Source organism: Felis catus, chromosome D3 (genome assembly GCF_018350175.1).
Source record: "Felis catus isolate Fca126 chromosome D3, F.catus_Fca126_mat1.0, whole genome shotgun sequence".
Taxonomy (NCBI): Eukaryota; Metazoa; Chordata; class Mammalia; order Carnivora; family Felidae; genus Felis; species Felis catus.
In genome coordinates this window covers 94,308,658-94,332,285 of record NC_058379.1, presented here as the reverse complement: position 1 = coordinate 94,332,285, position 23,628 = coordinate 94,308,658, and the positions used below count along the sequence as shown (strand labels likewise).

The window sequence follows — 23,628 nt, the reverse complement described above, 5'->3', positions numbered from 1 at the left end:
GTTAATTTTTTTGTAGTGAAATGTTTAAATCCCTTCTTAATGTCCTTTGTGTCAATTCTATAGTAATTTTCTTGGTGGTTACAGCTAACTTCCGAAGGATCTAATGTAATTGATAGAAGCAGACATTCGGTAACAGCACGGCAGCTCCAAACACAATGCTCTGTTGTTGGTGCCACAAAGTTACATTGTACATGTGTGCCCAAAAACACAAACTGATAATCCTTGTAAACACGTAAGTCGTCTAGGTTGTGTAGATGACAAAATTTGGCGTTACAAACCAAAGTTACAATAATACCAGCTTTTAGACAAATAATTCTTATCCTTTAAATATATTAGTTTCTTAAATCATGTAGAAACAAAAAGAGCACCTACAGACTATTGTGATAATAGTCTATTATACAACAAGTTATATATTGTTATAATAATGCTAGCTTTTATAATAGTCCTTGTATTTACCTTCATTCAGATCTTTCTCACACAGCTTCAAGTTACTGTCTAGTTGTCCTTCACTTCACCTGAAGGACTCCCTTGAACATGACTTGCCAGGCAGGTCTAGTGATACAAACTTTCTCAGCTTTCATATATCTGGGAGTGTGAATTTCTCCCTCACTTTGCAAAGGCAGTTTGCTGGATATAGGATTCTTGATTGACAGTTATTTTCTTCTAGTACTTTGAATGTATCAGCCCCCTGCCTCCTGGCCTCCAGTTCCTGATGAGAAATGTTAATGATAGACTGATAATCTGATAAGGGTCCCTGGTGACTCATTTCTTGCTGCTTTCAAGAGTCTCTCTGTCTTTATAAAGTGGATTATAATGTGTCTACATGTGGGTCTGTTTGAGTTCATCTTAGAGTTCATTGAGTTTATTAGATGTTTATATTCATGCATTTCATCAGATGTGGAAGTTTTCAGGCATTATTTCTTCAGCTGTTCCCTGGGCCACGTTCTCTTCTTCCAAGACTCCCATGATGCGTGTGTTGGTTCCCTAAATGGTGTCCCAAAGTTTCTTTAGGCTCTATTCACTATTCTTCAAGCATTTTTTCTTTCTGTTGCTTAGACCCGCTAACTTTCATTGTCTTATATTCAAGTTCACTGATTCCTTCTGCCTATTCATATCTGACAATGATTTTTTTCATTTTGATTATTATACTCTTCAGCTGCAGACTTTCTATTTGGTAACATTTTAGGTTTTCTGCCTCTCTATCAATATTTCCATTTTGTTGATATATCATCTTCTTACTTGCTCCAAATCTTCCTTTAGTTTCTTGAGCATTTTTAAGGCTGTTTTTTTTTTCTAATTTTAATAAGTGGCATTGTAATATTTTCAGGTGTATGGTAGTGGTTCAACAATTATATACATTATTAAATGGTCACTACAGTAAGTGTAATTACCATCTGTTACCAAAAAAGTTATCAGTATTATTGACTATATTCCCTATGCTGTACTTTTCATCACTGACTTGTTTATTTTATAACTGGAGATTTGTACCTCTTATCCCCTTCACCTGTTTCATTCTGTCCCCTAACCCTCCTCCCTCTGGCAGCCACCAGTTTTTTCTCTGTATTTAGGAGTCTGTTTCTGGTTTTGCTGTTATTATTTTTATTTATTTTGTTTTTTTAGATTCTGCATGCAAGTGAAATCATCCAATATTTGTGTCTCTCTGACACAATTTCACTTAGCATAATGCAGTCAAGGTCCATCCACATTGTTACAAATGGCAAGACTTCACTCTTTATGGTTGAATAATGTACATATATGTACATATATATGTACATATATTGTACATGTATGTACCACATCTTCTTTATCCAACAGTGGACACTTGGGTTGCTTCCATATCTTGGCTATTGTAATCAATGCTGCAATAAACATATGAGTGCCTATATCTTTTCAAATTACTGTTTTTGCTAATTTTTGTATATGTTATAATAGTCTAGTTTCATTCTTTTCCATATGGTTGTCCAGTTTTCATGGCCTATTTATTCAAGAGTGTCCTTCCCCCAATGTATATTCTTGTCTCTTTTGTCATAAGTTAATTGACCATATATGTGTGAGTTTATTTCTAGGTTGTCTATGCTGTTCTATTGGTCTGTCATCTATTCTTTTTAATTTTTTTTAATTTTTTAATGTTTATTTATTTTTGAGAGAGGAGGGCAGAGAGAGAGAGAGGGAGACACAGAATCCGAAGCAGGATCCAGGCTCTGCGCTGTCAGCACAGAGCCCGAGGTGGGGCTCAAACCCACGAACCATGAGATCATGACCTGAGCCGAAGTCAGATGCCTATCCAACTGAGCCACCCAGGCACCCCACTTTTTAATTTTTTTTAAGTTTACTTATTTGAGAGAGAGAGAAAGTGTGAGCAGAGGAGGGACAGACAGAGGGGAGAGAGAGAGAGAGAGAGAGAGAGAGAAAGAAAATCCCAAGCAGGCTCTGCTCTGTCAGAGAAGAACCCGATGTGGGGCTCAATCTCACGAACCATGAGATCAGGACCCGAGCTGAAATCAAGAGTTGGACGCTGGACCGACTGAGCCACCCAGGTGCCCCGGTCTATTGTCTGTTCTTATGCCAATACCATACAGTTTTGTTTACTACAGCTCTGTAATCTAGTTTGAAATCAGGGAGCATGATACCTCCAGCTTTGTTCTTTCTCAAGATTGCTTTGGCTGTTTAGGGTCTTTTGTGGTTCCATACAAATTTTAGGGTTGTTTGTTCTATTTCTGTGAAAAATGCCATTGGCATTTTGATAGGGATTTCAGTGAATCTGTAGATTGCTTTAGGTAATATGGACATTTTAACAATATTAATTCTTCCGGTCAGTGAGCATGGAATATCTTTCCATTTACTTGTGTCTTCTTCAATTTCTTTTGTAAGTGTCTTAGAGTTTTCAGTTCATAGATCTTTCACTTCCTTGGTTAGGTTTATGCCTAGGTGTTTTATTATTTTTGTTGCAATTGTAAATGGGATTGTTTTCTTAATTTTCCTTTCTGCTAATGTGTTATTAGTTATTATACACAATAGATTTCTGTATGTTGATTTTGTATCCTACAACTTTACTGAATTCATTTATTCTAATAGTTTTTTGGTGGAGTCTTTAGGGTTTTCTGTATGTAATTTTATCATCTGCAAGTAGTGACAGTTTTACTTCTTCCTTCCCAATTTGGATGTCCCTTGTTTCTTTCTCTTGTCTGACTGTTCCACCTGCAACTTCTAATACCATTTTGAATAAAACTGGTGAGTAAACATCATTGACTTGTTTCTGATCTCAGGGGAGATCTCTCTGATCTCAGGGATGATCTCTCAGCATCTTTGCCAGCGTTTCACTATTGACTATGATGTAAGCTATAGGTTATCATACATGGCCTTTATTATGTTGAGGTATGTTTCCTCTACACCCACTTTGTTGAGAGTTTTTATCATAAGCAGATGTTGAATTTTGTCAAATGCTTTTTCTTCATCCATTAAGATGATCACATTTTGTTAATGTGGTCATCACACTGATTGATTTGCAGATATTGAACCTTCCATGCATCCCTGAAATATATCCCACCTGATCCTTCTAATGTAGCATTGAATTTGGTTTGCTAATATGTTGTTGCGGATTTTCACATCTATGTTCATCAGAGACATGGCCTCATTTTCTTTTTTTGGAGTGTCCTTGGTTTTGAGTTGCATGTCATGGTAATGCTGGCCTTGAAGAATGAATTCTAAAATTTTCCTTCCTCTTCTATTTTTTGAAATAGCTTGAGAAGCACAGGCATTAACTCTTCTTTAAATGTTTAGTGGAGGGGTGCCCAGGTGGCTCAATCGGTTGAGCTTCCACCTCTGGATCTTGTCTCACGTCATGGTCCCAGGGTCATGGGATCGAGCCCCACATTGGGCTCCATGCTCAGCTTGGAGCCTGGGATTTTCTTTCTCCCCTCTTCCTTGCTCACTCTCTAACATAAAACAATAAGATAAAATATTAAATTAAATATAAAATATTCGGTAGAATTCACCTGTGCCAGAGTTTTCTGATTACCAATTCAATTGTGTTACTAGCAATCTGTTCAGATTTTCTATTTCTTCCTGATTCATTCTTGGAAGATTGTATGTTTCTAGGAATTTATCTATTGCTTCTAGGTTGTCCAATTTGTTGGTGTATAATTTTTCATGGTAATTTCTTATAATCCTTTGGATTTCTGTGATGTCAGTTTTAAATTCTCTCATTTATAATTTTATTTACTTGAGTTCTTTTTTTCTTGATGAGTCTGGCTAAAGGTTTATCAGTTTTGCTTACCTTATCAAAGAACAGCTCTTCGTTTCATTGGTCATTTATATTGTCTTTTGGTCTCTATTTTTGCCCTGGTCTTTTTTATTTCCTTCCTTGTGCTAACTTTGGGCTTTATTCTTATTATAGTCTTTTTCAGGTGTAAGATCAGATTGTTTGGGACTTTTTTTGTTTCTTGAGGTAGGCCTATATTGCTATAAACTTCCCTCTTAGAACTGTTTTTGCTGCATCCTAAAAAAACTATTGTGTTTCCATTTTCATTTGTCTCCAGGAAATTTTTTTTATTTCCTCTTTGATTTCTTTGTTCCTCTCCTGGAATTAGGCTTTACTGGTTTTCAAAGCTTCTAGGGTTAAGCCTTGCTGATTTTTAAGGCTAGATATTATGGGGACTCATCTCCCTGGTGCAGGTTCCCAGGACCACGGATGCCCATTGGGCTTGATCCCCTTACTCCTCAGGGAGTGTGATATCCTCTCTGCATCTGTGATTCCCTTCTCACATGCCAGGGGTTTGTTTCCTGACTCAGTCTTTGCCCCTCCTGTCCTTCTTGGTGTGGCTTTTTCTTTCTGTCCTTGGCTGTGGAAGAACCACTGTACTAGCTTCAGGTTGTTCTCAGATTGAGTTGCATTATATGTAGGGGGTGCCTGGGTGTATTCAGTGTGTCTGTGGGAAGAGGTGAGCTCCGAATCCTATTCCACAATCTTCCCCATGGTCTCAAGGCAATTGTGTTAAAGTCTCTCAAGTAGATCTGACACTGGGTCCTTTTTAGGGACAGATTCTGTTGAATTATCTTTTTTCTTTCAATGGGCTGAAGTCTCCTGTTTCTTTGCCTTGTGATTTGCTGAGCACTGGACATTTGAATCTCATGATGTGGTTACTCTGGAAATCAGATTCTTCCCCTTCCCCAAGGTTTGCTGTTTTGTTGTCGTCGTTCTTTTCATGGTTACAGGCTCTGTGCCGGGGGTCAACCTGAGGTGTCCATTTAATGTCTTCCCCAGTCTTTTCTAAGCCTTTCCTTGGACATGTGCCGTCACTTCCTAACTTCCCCCAAATAGGCAGCTGTTTTTCAATGTCCTAGTCTTTAACGTGTGGCTCCCAAAAGGGGAAAAGTGGAAAACAAAAGGGGGAGAAGAGGGCACTTATCCCCTTGAAGTCACTCGAGCTGGAGCTGGAGGGGTGACAGCAATGGCCGCCAGCCTCTGAGTCCGCACCTGTGTGGTCAGAGCATGGCCTCCTGCCGTTTGGGGGACGGGGTCCTTTTCGTCCACCTGGCTTCTGCGGGCTGCTCCAGAAACACGTGCCCGGCTGCCTGCCACATGGCTGGGGCACGGGACGGGTAGGTGCTGCTGTGCTGCGAGCTGGAATGGACCAAAATCGACGACTTCTCCCGGACACGTGGCAGGCCTCGGGCAGAGTCCAGACTTCCAAAGCAGTCCCATCACACAGGTTCTGCCCCTGCTGTTGTCATCTGGGGGGGAGAGATTCCCGGGGCCCCTGCTCTGCCGTCTTCCCAGAATGTAATCAGGCACTTTTAAGCCTTCCAGCCATTGTTAATTCTCTTTATTGTAGTCTCATTCCTGCCTCTTCACCTTGCAGTCATGTTGGTTGTGTGGGGGTGGTTTTGGAGAGTTCCAGAGAGCTAACTGTAGGGACGCGATTGGACTTAACGATATGGCCAGCCCAACTGATGCCAGATGGCTGTGGGCTCTGAAAGTTACTCCAGCGTATCATCCTAGAGGTTGAGACTTTCCAGAAAAGTGAAGTCCTATACATATGGGCGAGACTTGTAGGGAATTAGCTGAAAGATGTGATGTGATGGTGGTGCCCACTGCCTCAGAGTTCTGTGGGGTCCCAGGGCACATCCGAGGAGCAGCCCACAGGTAAGCGGCAGAGAGCCGGACCCCACGGGTAGCCCCAGCACTCAGGCGTCGCCGTGCTGTCCGGTGCCTCCCCCTCCCATGCCCCGCCCCCCTCCTGACCGCCTCCCCCTCCCGGTGCCCCCTGTCCTGACCAGCCACCCTCTCCAGTGCCTCCCCCCTCCCGGTGCCGCCCCCATCCTGACCAGTACCTCCCCCCATCCTGACCGCCACCCCCTCTGCTGTTTCAGAGGAGGCCGAGCACTGCAGCTTCGGGGCCGGTGGCTCTCTATCCCGCCGGAGGAAGGCGCTGGCGCTGCGCGAGGACGGCCCCCGCCGGCGCGCACACCTGCACATCGGCCTGCCGCACGACTTCCGCCCCGTGTCCTCCATCATCGACGTGGACATCCTGCCCGAGACGCACCGCCGCGTGAGGCTGTACAGGCACGGCTGCCAGAAGCCGCTGGGCTTCTACATCCGCGACGGCACGAGCGTGCGCGTGGCCCCGCAGGGCCTGGAGAAGGTGCCGGGCATCTTCATCTCGCGCATGGTGCCCGGCGGCCTGGCCGAGAGCACCGGGCTGCTGGCCGTGGACGACGAGGTCCTGGAGGTGAACGGCATCGAGGTGGCCGGGAAGACGCTGGACCAGGTCACGGACATGATGATCGCCAACAGCCACAACCTCATCGTCACGGTCAAGCCGGCCAACCAGAGGAACAACGTGGTGCGCGGCAGCCGCGCGTCGGGCAGCTCGGGCCGCTCCTCGGACAGCGCGGCCAGCCGCCACAGCCTGCCCGCCGCGCCCGCGCTGCTGCACCTGCAGCCCGACGACGCGGACAGCGACGACGAGCCCGACGTGGTGCTCGAGGGCGTGCTGGAGCCGCGGCCCGCGCCCAGGCCGCCGCCCCCGGGCAGCCAGGCGCGGGTCAACGGCGCGGGCCCGGCGCACAGGCTGCTCAGCTCCCTGCGCGCCGACCCTCGCCACAGCCTGGCCCTGCCGCTGCCCCCTGGCGCCGTGGAGGAGCACGGCCCGGCCGTGACGCTGTAGGGCCACCGCGCCCCCTGGAGGCGCTGGTAACCGCGGGTCCCGGGTGCGAGTGGGGACAGGCACTGTGCCCTTCGGGCCCCTTGTTGTTTTTATTTATCCCACCCTCTTGGCCCACACCCCGCGTGTGTTCCAGCTGACGGATAGAAAATACAGATACTATTTTTATAGACTTCTCCACGGAACAGAAAATGCACACGCGTGCAGTCAGTGCTCAGCCGGGGGCAGGTCCCAGCACTTTCGTAAATAAAGTGGCAGAGAGGGTCTGACCAGGTGCAGAAAATACTTCGTTTTGAAAATGCTTTTATAAATGAAGCTTTAAAATTCCTTTTGAAACATAGATTCGTGTCTTTAATGTGACCCGTGCAAAAACAACCTGTGATCAGCACTGTTGTGAGCGCGCGCCCCGGCTGCCCTGCAGACTCCGCTCGCCGGCAGGAATGAGGGAGGAAGGTGGCAGCCAGAGCCTGGCTTTGAAGAGTCAATGCGCCCAAGCCTGTAACAGGTATGACCAGTGACAATGAATTTCAGACAGCCAAGCGGGTGCCGGACCCCCACACATCCCAGGGGAAAAGCTCACGTGGATCACGGCACCTGCGGGAGCTCAGCCTCTGGGCGGGGGGAACTTAGCCCTGCGGGGTTGGAAGGTACTGGAAGGTAAGTCTCAGCAATACTTTCGTGACCAAAAGCCATCATTAACTCTGAGATAAAAACTAGTCTTTTCCTGGGGTTTGAGTCTGAGGGCAATTTTTGAAATATTTTCTGTGGAAATGATGGATAAGCCCACCACACACCCCTGGCAGGCCTCTGAAAGCTCACAGCCATTTGGATGTGTAGTTTCTGTTATCTTTGTTTTAAATTCACAAGTCACGTGGAACTTACTGATTTTTAACACAGATTAAATTCATTATCACTTCCCTTTGATCTTCCAGCAATATTTATATATTTAGTAATTTTATAGGTTTATTCATGTTTGATCCAATATTATATGAAGTGTATTTTGTTTGAATCCAACGTGGAGGAGAAAATGTTACACTTATACTCTGAGAACTAAACTTTGACCAAATAAAGCTTTCATATAAATACAAGTAAAAATATTTTTTTAGGATGCCTTTCTTGGGAGAGTATACGGCTGCTTCTCCTGTGGTCCAGCACCCCCTGCTGGTCAGCCACAGAACTGTCCTGACTTCATGGATGTCAGGCTGCTAACAGATTGAAAACAGTATCTCAACATCTTCATTTTTCTTCATTAAGTGTAAAAGCAAATAATTTTTCCTTTGGAAACTATTTATTAGGCAGAAATAGCTTTTATTGAGCAGTTGTGGTTCCCTGCAGCTATGTTTGATTTTGTTATTTGTGTGCCAGGATCACTGTTGGTTGTGTTCCTAAGCACAGGGAAGACCAGAGATGCTCTCCCGTTGAGGTAGAGGGTGAGAGTCGAAATACATCCAAATTTATGGGCTCCAGTGAGCTGTAGGAGCATCTTTTCTGGCATCCAAGCAGTCAGAAGTGGGTTTTTTTTTACTACGATAAGTGTTATAGAACCAAAAGTCTAATGCTAGTTACTATCACAAATGAAATGTTCTTTTGCTGAGTTATTGCTGGTTTTTTAATATCTTGTTGAGTAACTGGTCTGTCACCAAGAAGGAAAGTTATATATCTTCACGTGTTTTAAATTAAGCAAATGTGAATAATTTTTTAGGGAAAGGAGAAAAAAACCTACCACTCCGAGATTTGTATGCTGTTGTTTATAATATTAGGAGTTCTGAATTTCTTGGAACAGCTGCTTGAGTGTATTTTTGTACCCAGATCTTTACTTCTGCCATTTTCTTCTTAAACAAAAAAAAAAAAAACTATGTTGTATTACGCATTAAAGTTTTGTTGGTTTTATATATCAAAGAATAAAAACTTTTTCTCTGCAATTAATACTTTTCACTTGTGTTCTAAATATTGGAGAAACGACCAGTTAATGCCGAGCAGAGAGAGGCTTACCTCAGAATGGAGCACCTCCAGTATGTACCCAGTGCCTATCTTGTGCCATATTTTTTCACTTAATCTTCACACGTGTTCCATGAATCTGTACATGTTCCATGTTCCATTAGTCTTCATACATGTTCCATGAGGCGAGTAACATTGTCCCTTTTACAGATGACAAAATGGGCTGAAGCTCAAGCAGGTTGTGGGTCATTGCAGATAACCAAGTTGTAGTTGATGGGAGACAGATGTGTTTTAGGTCTAGAAACTTCTTTTTAAGTCCTTTTGAAAAAAAGATTTTCCAAATGCTTACTATACAGCGTTTCTTAAATATACCCAGGTTTGCAAAATTGCCATTAATGCTCCTTCATTCTGACATTGCTAAGCATAGTGCAGAGGAACGTGATCTACGCACTCAGCCATCACAGATATCACAGTGATAGCAGCGGGCACCGAGAATTCCCGGAAGAAATGTGCTTTCTACAAGCGTTTATCAACATAACCCTTTCAATGACACGGAGCTGTAGCAACGCTGTCCCAGTTCATAGTTGAGGAAACTCTGGACGGTCACCCCCACAGTCAGAAGAGACGGGGCTAAGCTGGTCACGGAGGTGGAGAGGCGGGTGCACACGCCTGGCTGTGTGGCTGGTGCACATCTGCCTGACCGATCATCCATCCACACCAAGCCCGGGGCATATGGTGCTCAGAGGAGTCAGCCTCTCAGCAGGTGATGAGACTGTCCAGTGAATCAGAGCTTATGTAGCATTTTGCAGTATTATACAAAGTGATCACACATGGGGAGTGGGTGTCATGGCAAGTTGAAAAATGCTGAGAGTCAAAAAATCCAGGGGCGCCTGGGTGGCTCAGTCGCTTAAGCATCTGACTTGGGCTCAGGTCACAATCTCGTAGCTCCCGTGGGTTTGAGCCCAACGTCGGGCTCTGTGCTGACAGCTCAGAGCCTTGGAGCCTGCTTCAGATTCGGTGTCTCCTTCTGCCCCTCCCCCGCTTGTGTGTGCTTGTTCTCTCAAAAATAAACATTAAAAATTTTTTTTAAATCCAGTTTAGCTAAAATCTGAGGTAAGTCTTCCAACAGAAGGCCATAAGTTATTCTCACGTCTCCGTCAAATGCTTTTAGAAGTTCTGATGCATCTCTCGGGCCCTCGTCTCCAAGATGACCAAGGAAAGGAGTAACAGTCATGGCAGAAAGGCCCACGGCTGCATGTAGCATATCCGCTGCTCCAGCTGTGCCCGTCGCAGGCCCAGGACAAAGCCATTAAGAAGTTAATTACTCAGGGGTGCCTGGGTGGCTCAGTCCTTAGGCGCCCGACTCTTGGTTTCAGTTCAGGTCATGATCTCACACTTTGTGAGATCAAGCCCCACATGGGGCTCCACCCTGACAGTGCAGAGCCTGCTTGGGATTCTCTCCCCCCACCCCCGCATCTCTCTGCCCCTCCCTGGCTCTGCACATGCTCTCTCTCAAAATAAACATTTAAAAAAAGTTCATTACTTGGAACACAGTAGAGGCCACCGCCACCAGGGACATTTTGGAAGTGAGTCTTCGACGCCTGCGTGGTTCCGAGCGCATGTGAAACTACGTTACATTGTGAGCTTGCCACTCATGGCAAGGGACCCGGGAGCTCCTGAGGCACCGAGGACAGAACTCCCCCACCCTGATTCAGGCCCTCAGGTGCTGCCCCAGGACCCCCACCAAAGCCTGTGTCAGGAGCTAAGTCCTTAAGGACTGAAGAAAAACTGTCTCTGGAAAAAAGTAAAATGGAGATTGTCCTTTAAAAATATATAAACGAATGAATGAACGAAAGCGCTGATGCAAGTATGAGCCAAATATGGTGGGAACATCCCTGGTAGTCCTTGCATGAAAAGAAATAGGCACGAGGATGGGTGGTACCAGGCTATTCTGCTGGAGAAAACGTAGTCATAACAGGAATTCATGTGCTGAGGTTTCGTAGCAACACTAAACATCAGTCACATGCTCTGAAAAGTTCAACTTAAAATTACATAATAAGGCTGAACTAGCAGCCAGTTCCTCAAAACACAAAAATATTTAATGAATCCCTAAATTCTACACCTGAAACTAATATTACACTCTATCATAACTGCAATTTAAATAAAAACTTGAAAAAAAGTTTAATATGTATTGTTCCTATTGCAAATATGAACCTGCTTAGCTGATTTCCAACTTGTAGGAAGATAGGTATGCGGTGTAAACTTAAGGACTTCCCATTTGACGCAGGCTGGAGGGCTCTCCCACATCTCAAGCATCATTGCAGTGGTGTGTCAGAATCAGCCAGAGTTGACTGCCCCCCCTCCACCACCCCCCGCCCCGCCCCGCCACAGAGGCCTGAATTCAGGAGATCTGTGGGTAGGGCTTGAAATTTTTCATTTCTAACAAGTTCCCAGGTAATGTGGAACCTGCCAGTCCAGGAGTCACACCTTGAGAACCACTGGCTAATACCCCCAAAAATTACTGCCTAGAGAGTGATAGGATGTACCTCAAAGCAAATGACCTTAATGACCAAGGCCCATCCAACAAGCATCAGGATCTTCCTCTGGTACATGCTGGCGCTGAGACCCTCATGTAACACCAGGTAACCTGCACACATACTTCCTGACGTGCAGAACCACTTCCTGTGCATCACCGTCCATTCCCACCACTCTCTGGTGCCATACCTGTGTACCTGCTCTTCCTGCCTCTAATGTTGGATTCCTGGGTGCTCCTTATCCCTGAAGACACCCCCGTCAATATGCAAGTTCTTTTTCCTTTCCTCACCTTGTTTTCTTCTCTTTTATCTTCATAAAAAGAGAACTTTGGGGGATTGAGAACTTTTCATTACTGAACCACGTTTCCAAGGAATGGAATAAACTCATCATGTTAATACAGAACAAAATGATTCAACGTTGGTCTCTCCAGCCCAGGAAACAAGTGCCATCTTCCAAACCCTTCCCCAGAGAGCTTTAAAAGTGAACACATTATTTCTTGACCTGAACCCTCTTGACCTCAAGCTAATCTGCCAGGGGAGGGAGGGACTGTGCAGCCAGCACTGCCGGAGGGAGCACATGTCTGTCATCCCAGGATGGTGACCTTTGCTTTCAAGCTGCGGTTGTTTTTTCCTCTCTACAGATGCTTAATTTTTATTCATAATGCTGTGCACTGCCACAAGTCCCTAGTTGACCATGTGGCCCTACACGGACCCTCATAACACCTCCAAGGAAAGTGGGAAACATGCCCTCGTTCTGTGCTAAGTCCGGGCACTCAGTCGCATGTGGCCAAGTTCACGCTCCTGCACTGCACCCGAGTGGCACGGATGTAGTGCCGTAGACACAGTCCCCCTGCACCTGACTTTCCCGGCACCTCTTTAGGCGTTCAGGCGGGAGCCCGGGAATGCCACGAGACCTCTGAAGCTTTTACGGAAGGTTCACACCAGCTATCTTCATATACCGAACCGAAGTCTCTACCCTCAGAGCCTCCTCTTGTGCCCTTGTCTTCAAGTGGACGGAGCAGAACCATCCCCAAAGCCCTCCAGAAAGTGTGAGTCACAGAAACACACCCCCTGTGGAAAGACAGCTGCGAGGACACCTACATGGGTCAGCGCAGAAACAGAATGTCCGGCGTGGACACACAAAAGCACACATACTATGAGCCAAAAACAGTTGTCTGGGAATGAGGTGGCACACGGTTCCTTTCTGACTTATTGAGCTTTTCAGAAAAATGCAAGCAATCCATTCTGAAGTTGAAAAAATATATAAATTCTCTCACTTAAAAAAATTAAAAAGTAAATGGAGCAAATGAGGGTAACAGAGATAAACCTGGGACCCCGCCCTGGGACTGCCACGTGCTCAAAGGACCCCGAGTGTCCTGACTCCTTTGAAGCCTCTGAAAGTTTCCTGAGAGACCGTGGGATTATGTGCTGGTTTTTTTAAACTTTTTGTTCTGATTATGAAAATTATATATGCTCATTCTGGAAATTCTGAAAAATAGCATGTGTATAAAGAAGAAAACTACCCACAGGAATCCCAGCAAACGGTGTTGATGTTTCAGTGCTTCCATGGCAGTCATCAGCTATAACTCAAGAGATGCTGGATAAATACTTGAGATACTGCCCAGCGATGTGCATCTTTCTCAGGTAACATAGCACAAGAATTTTCCTACGGCAATAAATTGTTCCAAAACAGTATTTTTACTTGCTGCAAAATGGGAAATATATCTAAATTAAGTTGGCCATTTTCCTGACAGATACCGGGTTATTTACAGTTCATGTTACAAAAAAGTACGGGAGCTATATACGTAAATCTTAGCTTAGGTTTCTGATTATTTCCCTAGGACAGATTGCCAGAAATGAAATCACTGTAGCAAAGGGTATGAATACCCTCGGAGTTTCAAAAAAACAACAAGAATCTCACAGAAAAGTTACAAGTACAGCCAAAAGAGCTGCAGTGTGCTACCAAAGGCCTGCCCCAGGACTGTCAGTGACAACGTCCTACAAACAAGGACATCTCCTGCCCCAGTACAGCCATCAAAACCCAGACTCTGACTCACCCCTCCCATGGACACGCCGGACCCACAGCTACATACGGACCAGGTTCCTCTCCTCTGACAACCAGCTGAGCAGCCGCTGCATATCCAGAAACAAGAAAAGAGCCACATCATGGTGGGTGGCAGAGGCTAAGACTTGGTTTCACTGTAAATCCACCCCCGGCACAGCAACCCACAATCGGGAGACCTTCTCCCGGACCTTCTCCCGGAGCAGCAAAGGGTTCTACCCCACATCAGACACCCCAACTTTTAAGACCTGCACCTGAGGAACAAGCCCTCAAAACATCCGGCTTTGAAAAGCAATGGAGCAGGTAACCGGGAGACCCAGAGGGCTGTAGCAGCCTGAGAAATACCTCTTAAAAGGCTGGCATAGACTCCCCACCCCAGGGCCAGTGCAGAAGCAGCTGTTTGAAAAGTGGCCCGACTTTATGTCAGAGGTCCATTTACTAATCTTAAAGCATCGGCCCCAGGAGCCCGGCCTGTTGGCATATTTCCCAAGGACGGAGGCCCTGGCAGGCGCCATTTTTATGCTCTCCCTCTTCCACTCCCCACAATAACAGTAGCTCCCACAGAAAGCTTTTACAGGCATCTGGTGCCCCGGTTCTTGCAGCTGCAGCCAAGGAACACCCCTCAAAATTCTGGTTCTGGAGGCCAGGGGGCTTGTGTTCTGGGGTCCCACGGGACTGTAACAATCAGAGAGACACTTGTTGGCAGAATACTGTCCTGAGGTCACCACACAGACGGCAGCCTGAAACATACGTCCGTCTCTGAGAAAGTGGCAGACCGGTGTGGCACACACCTAGAGGCCATGGAGGTGCTCTCAGGGAGCACAGGCCAGGGGACACCACCCTTCTGCTCCCCCTCTACCTCTGTCCCTCACTGGGGTCTCCCGGGAATGAGCTTACACCTTTCTGGCACCCCAAGTTTTGCACTTGCTGCCAGGGACCACCTCTTCATCACCTGGCTTTGTGCTAAGTAGTGGGGCTTTGTGCTCATGGGTCCCCTAGGCCTGTGACCAGTGCAGAAAGAGTTCTCAAACAGCCACCACTCCCAGGCCAGAGCAAGAGACAACAGAGCCAGGAGTTCGGTTCTTTGGAGAAAGAGGGCTGTAAGCTGTCATCGATGCTGCAGCCTGAGGAGCAGGCTTCTGATTAAACACACATCTAAGGCTTGACTGGAAAGCCTTCCAGAGCCCTTGGAAGGTGGTTTTACCTTCATCCCTCTGCCATGCTCCAGGCTGCCAGCAGCCCTCAGAGGGGAGCTCTTACACATGCCTGGTGCCCTAGTTCTCACATAGGGTGTCCTAGTCTTTGTGGCTGCCACCCCAGAACACCTCCTTGAATGACTCTGGTGGCCAGGAGGCTTGCGTTACTGGGTCCCACGGGACTGTAAAAGGCAGCTAGTTCTGGGTAGGCTGCCACCCCCATGGCACCGCACACTGGAACACATCCCTAGTCTCCCTGTAAAACAGGCCTATTTGCTTGTCCTAGAACTTCAGCCTCATGGGCAAGCTTCAGGTTTGGCACACATCTAGAAGCTACAGAGATGCTCTCAGGGAACACAGGCCTGGGGACCTCCAGATCACCTGTTCTGTGGCCAAAAGGGCTTATGCTCGTGGTCCCTCAGGACTGTATATATTTGCATACTTTGAAATCTGCTACCTGAGTGTATAGCTTCCAATCAGCCCGAATCTACATGCTGACTGAGACTCCACCCACTGGGACACTAACAGGCCTTGCACACTCAACAACTGGGAGCTATTAAAATGGGCTGCTTGGACGATCACAAAGGTTTGAGAGACAACCAAGAGCTACAGTAAGTTTAAGCAGTAAGGTTCATCTACACAAGACGATTACTTCAAAACTGGAAAAGATGGCTGTTTCAGCTAATCCATAGAAACACAAAGAGAGAAACAAGCAAAATGAGGAAACAGGAATATATTCCAAACAGAAGAACAACATAAAACCTCAGAAAATAACCTCAGTGAAATGGAGATAAGTAGTTTACCTCACGAAGAATTCAAAGTAATGGTCACAAAGATGCTCTCCAAACTTGAGAGAAGCATGGATGAATACAGTGAGAAGTTCAATAAAGAGAAAATATAAGTACCAAACAGAAGTCACTGGATGAAGAATACAATAACTGAACTTAAAAATACATTAGAGGTGGGGTATTTGGGTGGCTCAGTTGGTTAAGCGTCTGACTTTTTTTTTTAATTTTTTTTTCAACATTTATTTATTTTTGGGACAGAGAGAGACAGAGCATGAACGGGGGAGGGGCAGAGAGAGAGGGAGACACAGAATCGGAAACAGGCTCCAGGCTCTGAGCCATCAGCCCAGAGCCCGACGCGGGGCTCGAACTCACAGACCGCGAGATCGTGACCTGGCTGAAGTGGGACGCTTAACCGACTGCGCCACCCAGGCGCCCCAAGCGTCTGACTCTTGATTTCAGCTCAGGTCATGATCTCACAGTTCATGAGATCAAGCCCGCATCAGGCTCCACACTAATAGCACCAAGCTTGCTTGGGATTCTCTCTCTCCTTCTCTGTATGCCTCTCCCCTACTCATGCTCATTCTCTCTCTCTCTCCCTCTCTCTCTCAAAATAAATAAATAAACACAAAAAATACATTAGAGGGGTTCAACAATAGACTAAATGAAGCAAAGAAAGAATCAATGAACTCAAGTACAGGGCAGTGGAACTCACCCAATCAGAGCAGCAAAAAGAAAAAAGAATGAAAAAAAAAAAAAAGTAAATATAGCTTAAGGGGTTATAGGACAACATCAAATGGACTAATACCCACATGATAGGACTCCCAGAAGGAGAAGAGAGAGAGAAAGGGGCAGAAAATTATTTGAAGAAATAGTGACTGAAAGCTTTCCTAACTGGGGAAAGAAGCACATCCAGATCCAAGAGAGCCTAGAGAGTTCCAAATAAGATGAACCCAAAGAGACCCACTGAGATGCATTATAATTAAAATGTCAAAAGTTAAAGACAGAGAATCTTCAAAGCAGCAAGTAAAACAACTTGTTCGGTACAAGGGAATGCCCACAAGACTCAGCAGATTTTGTAGCAGAAACTCTGTAGGTCAAAAGGGAGTAACACAAAACATTCAAAACGCTTCCAATCAAGAACTTCCAATCAAGATTACTCTACCCAGCAGAGTTATCATTCAGAATTGAGGGAAAGAGAGAGTTTTCCAGACAGCAAAAGCTAAAGGAGTTCATTACCACTAAACCAGACTTACATGAAATGTTAAAGGGATGTTTTTAAGCTGAAAAGAAAGGGTGCTAATTAGTAACAAAACACATGAAAGCATAAATCTCATTGGTAAAGGTAAATATATAGTAATGGTAGTTAATTACTTATAGCTGGTATGAAGGTTAAAAGACAAAAGTAGTAAAAATAACTATAACGACAGGGGCGGCTGGGTGGCTCAGTCTGTTAAGCATCTACTTCCAACTTTGGTTCAAGTCATGATCTCACGGTTCTTGAGTTCAATCCCTGGGTCGGGCTTTCTGCTGTCAGCACAGAACCTGCTTCAGATCCTCTGTCCCCCCTGCCCCCTCCACTTGCACTCTATCTCTCAAAAATAAGTCAACATTAAAAAAATAACTATAATGACATAATTAGCTAAGGAATACACAAGATAAAAAGAAGTAAAATGTGACCTCAAAATGTGGTAGGGAGTAAAAATGTACAGCTTTAGAATGTGTGCATACTTAAATTACTTTCAACTTAAAATAAACTGTTATAAATATAGATTGTTATATGTAAGCCTCATAATAACCACAAAGCAAAAACCTGTAGTAGATACAAAAAAGATAAAGAGAAAGAAATCTAAACACTCCACTACAGAAAAGTCATCAAACCACAAAGTAAGAGAGAAAGAGAAGAGAAAACAGAGGAACAACAAAACAGCCAAGAAACAATTAACAAAATAGCAGTAAATACACACCTATAGATAATTACATTAAATATTACATTAAATGTAAATGGACTAAATTCTCTAATCAAAAGACATAGAGTGGCTAAATTTAAAAAAAAAATTCACTTGACAGAAGTATGGGCCCAAGTGCAACACAAGTCACGTACAAGAATGTTTGTAGCAGTAATTGCTAATAGTCTGAAACCAAAAGCACAAAATGCCCAAATAAATAATGGACAAATAAATAATAAGTATTCTTATGATGGAATATTTGCAGGAATAAAAACAAACCACAGCTATGTACTGCAACATAAATGAGTGTCCAAGCATAATGTTGAACCAAAAAACCTAAACACAAAGAAACATACTGAATTATTTCATTTATGTAAAGGTCATCAAGTACTAATTGACAGTAATTATCACTGAGGAGCAGAGCAGGGGGGTGTCTGAGAGGCAGCATGAGGACTTCTGGGGATCTGGTCACATTCTCTTTCTTGTGTTTGGCGTATTCATTTTGTAAAAATTTATTGCGCTGTGCATTTGTGGTTTGTGTGCTTTTTTGTATTTGTGTTATATTTCAATAAACAGATAAAAAATCATTTTAATGGTTAAAAAAAATCCAGGACCCATCTATATGCTGCCTACAAGAGATTCACATTAGATATAAGGACACACAGAGATTGAATATGACGGGATGGAATAATGCAAATGAAAACCAAAAGAAAGCTGTGGTAGCTATACCTTGATCAGAAAAAAAATAGACTTTAAAGCACACTGTAATAAGAGACAAAGATGAGCATTACATAATGATAAAGGGGTCAAGCCAATAAAAAGGTATAACGTTTGTAAATACTTATGCACCCAACATAGAGGCTCCTAAACATATACCACAAACATTAACAGACTTAAAGGGAGAAATAGACAGCAATACAATAATAGTAGAAATATCTAATACCAAATTTTAATCAATGAATATATCATCCAGTTAGAAAATCAATAAGGAAACATCAGTCTTAGATGGGACATTAGACCAGATATATACAAAGCATTCCATCTGAAGGCAGCAAAATACACATTCTTCTCAAGTGCTCAGGAAACATTCTCCAGGATAGACCACATGTTAGGCCACAAAACAAGTCTGAATAAATGTGAGAAGACTGAAATCATATCAAACATCTTTTCTGACCACACTGGTTCAAAACTAGTAATCACAAGAGGAAACTATAAAATTCAAAAATGCTACTGAAAAACCAGTCAATGAAGAAATCAACAACTTGAGATAAATGAAAATGGAAATACAACATACCAAAATTTATGGGATGCAGCAAAGCAGTTCCAAGAGGAAAGTTCATAGCAATACATGCCTACCTCAAAAAAAAAAAAAAAAAAAACAAGGAAAATCTCAACAACCTAACTTTATACCTCAAGGAACTAGAAAAAGAACAAAGCCTGAAGTTAGTAGAATGAAGGAAATTATAAAGATCAGTGCAGATGTAAATGAAATATATTAAAAGGACAATAGAAAAGATCAATGAAACAGAACTGGATATTTGAAAAAGTAAACAAAATTGGCAAACCTTTAGCTAGACTCCCCAAGAAAAAGAGAGAGGGCTCAAGTAAATGAAATCAGAAATAACAAGAGATGTTAAAACTGATACCACAGAAATACAAAGGATCAAAGAGATGACTATGAAAAATTATATGCAAATGGGACAACCTAGAAGAAATGAATAAGTTCCTAGAAATATACAATTTTCCAAGACTTAACCAAGAAGAAAAGAAAAATCCAAATAGTCCAGTTACTAGTAAAGAGATTGAATTAGTAATCAAAAATCTCCCAACAAACAAAATTCCAGAACCAGATGGTTTCATTGGTGAATTATACCAAACATTGAAGAAACTCATACAAATACTTCTCAAACTCTTTCAAAAAACAGCAGAGGAGAGCAAACTTGCAAATTCTTTTCACAAGGCCACCACTACCTTGATACCAAAACCAGACAAGGACACCCGAAGAAAATTACAGGCCAATATCACTGATGAAGATAGATGTAAAAATCCTCAGCAAAATATTAGCAAACTGAATTCAACAATACATTAAAAGGATCACACACCATGATCAAGTGGGATTTATTCCAAGGATGCAAGGGGAGTTCAACATCTTCGAATCAATCAATGTGATACATCACATTAACAAAATGAAGGATAAAAATTATATGATTATATTAATGCAGAAAATGCACTCAACAAAATTTAACATCCATTTATGATTAAAAATCTAACAAAGTAGATAAGAAGGGAATGTGACTCAACATTTTTTTAAAAACCGTACATGACAAGCCCACAACTAGCATCATACTCAACAATGAAAAGCTAAAAGCTTTTCCTCTAAGATCAGGAACAGGATGGATGCCCACCCTCACCACTTTTATTCAATGTAGTATCAGAAGTCCTACCCACAACGATAAGGCAAGAAAAATAAAAGGTATGCAAATTGGAAAGAACAAATGTAAAGCTGTTACTATTTGCAGATGACATTATATTATATATAGAAAACCCTAAAGACTCCACACACAGAAAGAAACTGTTAGAACTAATAAATGAATTCAGTAAAGTTGTAGGATACAAAATCAATATGCAGAAATCTATTGTTTGTATACACTAATAACACACTAGCAAAAAGGAAAATTAATAAAACAACTCCATGTTTAACCAAGGAAGTGAAAAATCTATGAATTGAAAACTATACGACATTGATGAAAGAAATTGAAGAACAAATAAATGGAAAGGTATTCCATGCTCACTGACCGGAAGAATTAATATTGTTAAAATGTCCATATTATCTAAAGCAATCTACAGATTCACTGAAATCTCTATCAAAATGCCAATGGCATTTTTCACAGAAATAGAACAAACAACCCTAAAATTTATGGAACCATAAAAGACCCCAAATAGCCAAAGCAATCTTGAGAAAGAACAAAGCTGGAGGTATCATGCTCCCTGATTTCAAACTAGATTACAAAGCTATAGTAAACAAAACTTAATGGTATTGGCATTAGAATAGACATATAGACCAATAGAATAGAATAGAGAGCCCAGAAATAAATCCACACATATATAGTCAATTATTTATGACAAAAGAGAAAGAATATATACTGGGAAAAGATACTCTTCAATAAATAAGCCATGAAAACTGTACAGCCATATGCAAAAGGATGAAACTAGACTGCTATCTTACACCATACACAAAAATTAACTCCAAATGATAAGCTCTCTGACATCAGTCTTGGTTATGAGCTTTTGGATCTGACTCCAAAAGAAAAGGCAACAAAAACAAAAATAAACAAGTGGGACAACATCAAACTAAAAAGCTTCCGCATGGCAAAAAAAATCATCAACAAAACCAAAAGGCAACTTACTGAATGGAAGAATATATTTGTAAATCATATATCTGACAAGGGATTAATAACTGAGATAGATAACACACACAGCTTGATCAATGGCAAAAAAAATCTGATTATATTTTAAAAATTTTTTTAATTTTTTTAAATATTTATTTATTTCTGAGACAGAGAGAGACAGAGCATGAGTGGGGGAGGGGCAGAGAGAGAGGAGACACAGAATCTGAAGCAGGCTCCAGGCTCTGAGCTGTCAGCACAGAGCCCGACGCAGGGCCCAAACTCACAAACCTTGAGATCACGACCTGAACCAAAGTCGGTCACTCAACCGACTGAGCCACTCAGGTGCCCCATGTTAAAAAAAAAATTTAAATAAAAAAAAAAAATCTTATTTAAAACTGGGCAGAGGATCTACATAGACATTTTTCCAAAGAAGACACAGAGATGGCCAAGGGGTACATGAAAAGATGCTCAACATCACTCATCATCAGGAAAATGCAAATCAAAACCATAATTAAATATCAGTTCACACCTGTTAGAATAACTATTATCAAAAATAAGTGTCGGTGAGGATGTGAGAAAAAGGGAAACCTCATGCACTTTTGGAAGGAATGTAAATTGGTGCAGCCACTACGGAAACGGTATGGAGGGTCCTTAAAAAATTTTAAATAGGGGCACCTGGGTGGCTCAGTCGGTTAAGCGGCCGACTTCGGCTCGGGTCATGATCTCACGGTCCGTGAGTTTGAGCCCCGCGTCGGGCTCTGTGCTGACAGCTCAGAGCCTGGAGCCTGTTTCAGATTCTGTGTCTCCCTCTCTCTCTGCCCCTCCCCTGTTCATGCTCTGTCTCTCTCTGTCTCAAAAATAAATAAATGTTAAAAAAAAAAAATTTTTTTTTTAAAAATTTAAATATAACTACCATATGACCCAGTAATTCCACTTCTGGGTATTTATCCAAAGAAAATGAAAACACGAGTTCAAAAAGATATATGCATTACCATGTTCATTGCAGCATTATTTTCAATAGCCAAGATATGGAAACAATCTCAGTGCCCATTGATGAATAAATGGATAAAGAAAATGTGGTATACCCTATCAAAATACTAACAGCATTTTACACAGAACTAGAGCAAATAATCCTAAAATTTGTGTGGAACCACAAAGAACCTGAATAGCCAAAGCAATCTTGAAAAAGAAGAATAAAACCAGAAGTATCACAATCCCAGATATCAAGATATACTACAAAGCTGTAGTAATTAGAACAGTATGGTACTGGCACAAAGATAAACACATAGATCAACAGAAATGAATAGAAAGCCCAGAAATACACCCACATTTATATGGTCAGTTAACCTTCAACACAGAAGAATATGCAATGGGAAAAAGTCTCTTCAACAAATAGTGTTGGGAAAACTAGATGGCTACATGTAAAAGAATGAAACTGGACCACTTTTTTTGCACCATACACAAAAATAAACTCAAAATGAACTGAAGACCTAAATGTGAGACCTGAAACCTTAAAAAGAGAGGCAGGAGGGAGGGAGGGAGGGAGACAGAGAGAGAGAGAGAAGAGAGCACAGGCAGTAATTTCTCTGACATTGGCCAAAGCAACATTTTTCTAGATAGATCTCCTGAGGCAAGGGAAACAAAAGCAAAAATAAACTATTGGGACTACATAAAAACAAAAGTCTTCTGCACAGCAAAGGAAACAACCAACAAAACTAAAAGCCTAGTGAACAGAAGACACTTGCAAATGACATATCCAATAAAGGGTTAGTATCCAAAATATAACTTATATAAAACTCAACACCCAAAAAATAATCCAATTTAAAAATAGGAAGATATGGGGGTACCTGGATGGCTCAGTTGGTTAAGTGTCCAACTCTTGATTTCGGTTCAGTTCATGATCTCACAGTTTCATGAGTTCAAGCCCTGCATGGGCTCTGTTCTGACAGCATGGAGCCTGCTTGAGATTCTGCCTCTTTCTCTGCCTCTCCCCCACTCACATTCTCTCTCAAAAAAAAAAAAAAAAAAAAAAAAATTCAGCCATGAACAGACATTTCTCCAAAGAAGACATACAGATGGACAACAGATACATAAAAAGATGGTCAACGTCACTGATCATCAGGAAAATGCAAATCAAAACCACAGTGAGATATTACCCCACACCTGTCAGAATGGCTAAAATCAAGAAGACAAGAAACAACAAGTGTTGACGAGGATGTGGAAAAATTGGAACCCTCATGCACTGTTGGTGGGAATGCAAACTGGTCCAGCCACTGTGGAATATAGAGGTTCCTCAAAATATTAAAAATGAATCACCATACAACCTAGTAATTCCACTACTGGGTATTTACCCAAAGAAAACAAAAACACTAATTAGAAAAGGCATTTGCACCCCTATGTTGATTGCAGCATTATTTACAACAGCCAAATTACAGAAGCAGCCCAAATGTCCATTGATAGAAGAAGATATGGTGTGTATATGTGTGTGTGTGCATGTGTGTAATGGAATATTACTCAGCCATAAAAAAGAATTAATCTTGCCATTTGCAACAACTTGGATGGATGTAGACAGTATAAACCTAAGTGAAGTAAGTCAGAGAAAGACAAAT

At 42.6% G+C, this 23,628-nt stretch overlaps 1 protein-coding gene across 1 annotated transcript in view; it reads left to right on the top strand.

The window, feature by feature from the left end:
• PARD6G (par-6 family cell polarity regulator gamma) overlaps positions 1–9,088 on the top strand; it is an 87,928-nt gene extending 78,840 nt beyond the window's left edge. Inside the window, exon 3 of the mRNA XM_023242146.2 lies at positions 6,373–9,088. Coding sequence (XP_023097914.1) covers positions 6,373–7,169 — 797 coding nt within the window. The 3' untranslated portion in view covers positions 7,170–9,088. The remainder of the gene's footprint in view (positions 1–6,372) is intronic.
• The last annotated feature ends 14,540 nt before the right edge of the window (positions 9,089–23,628 follow it).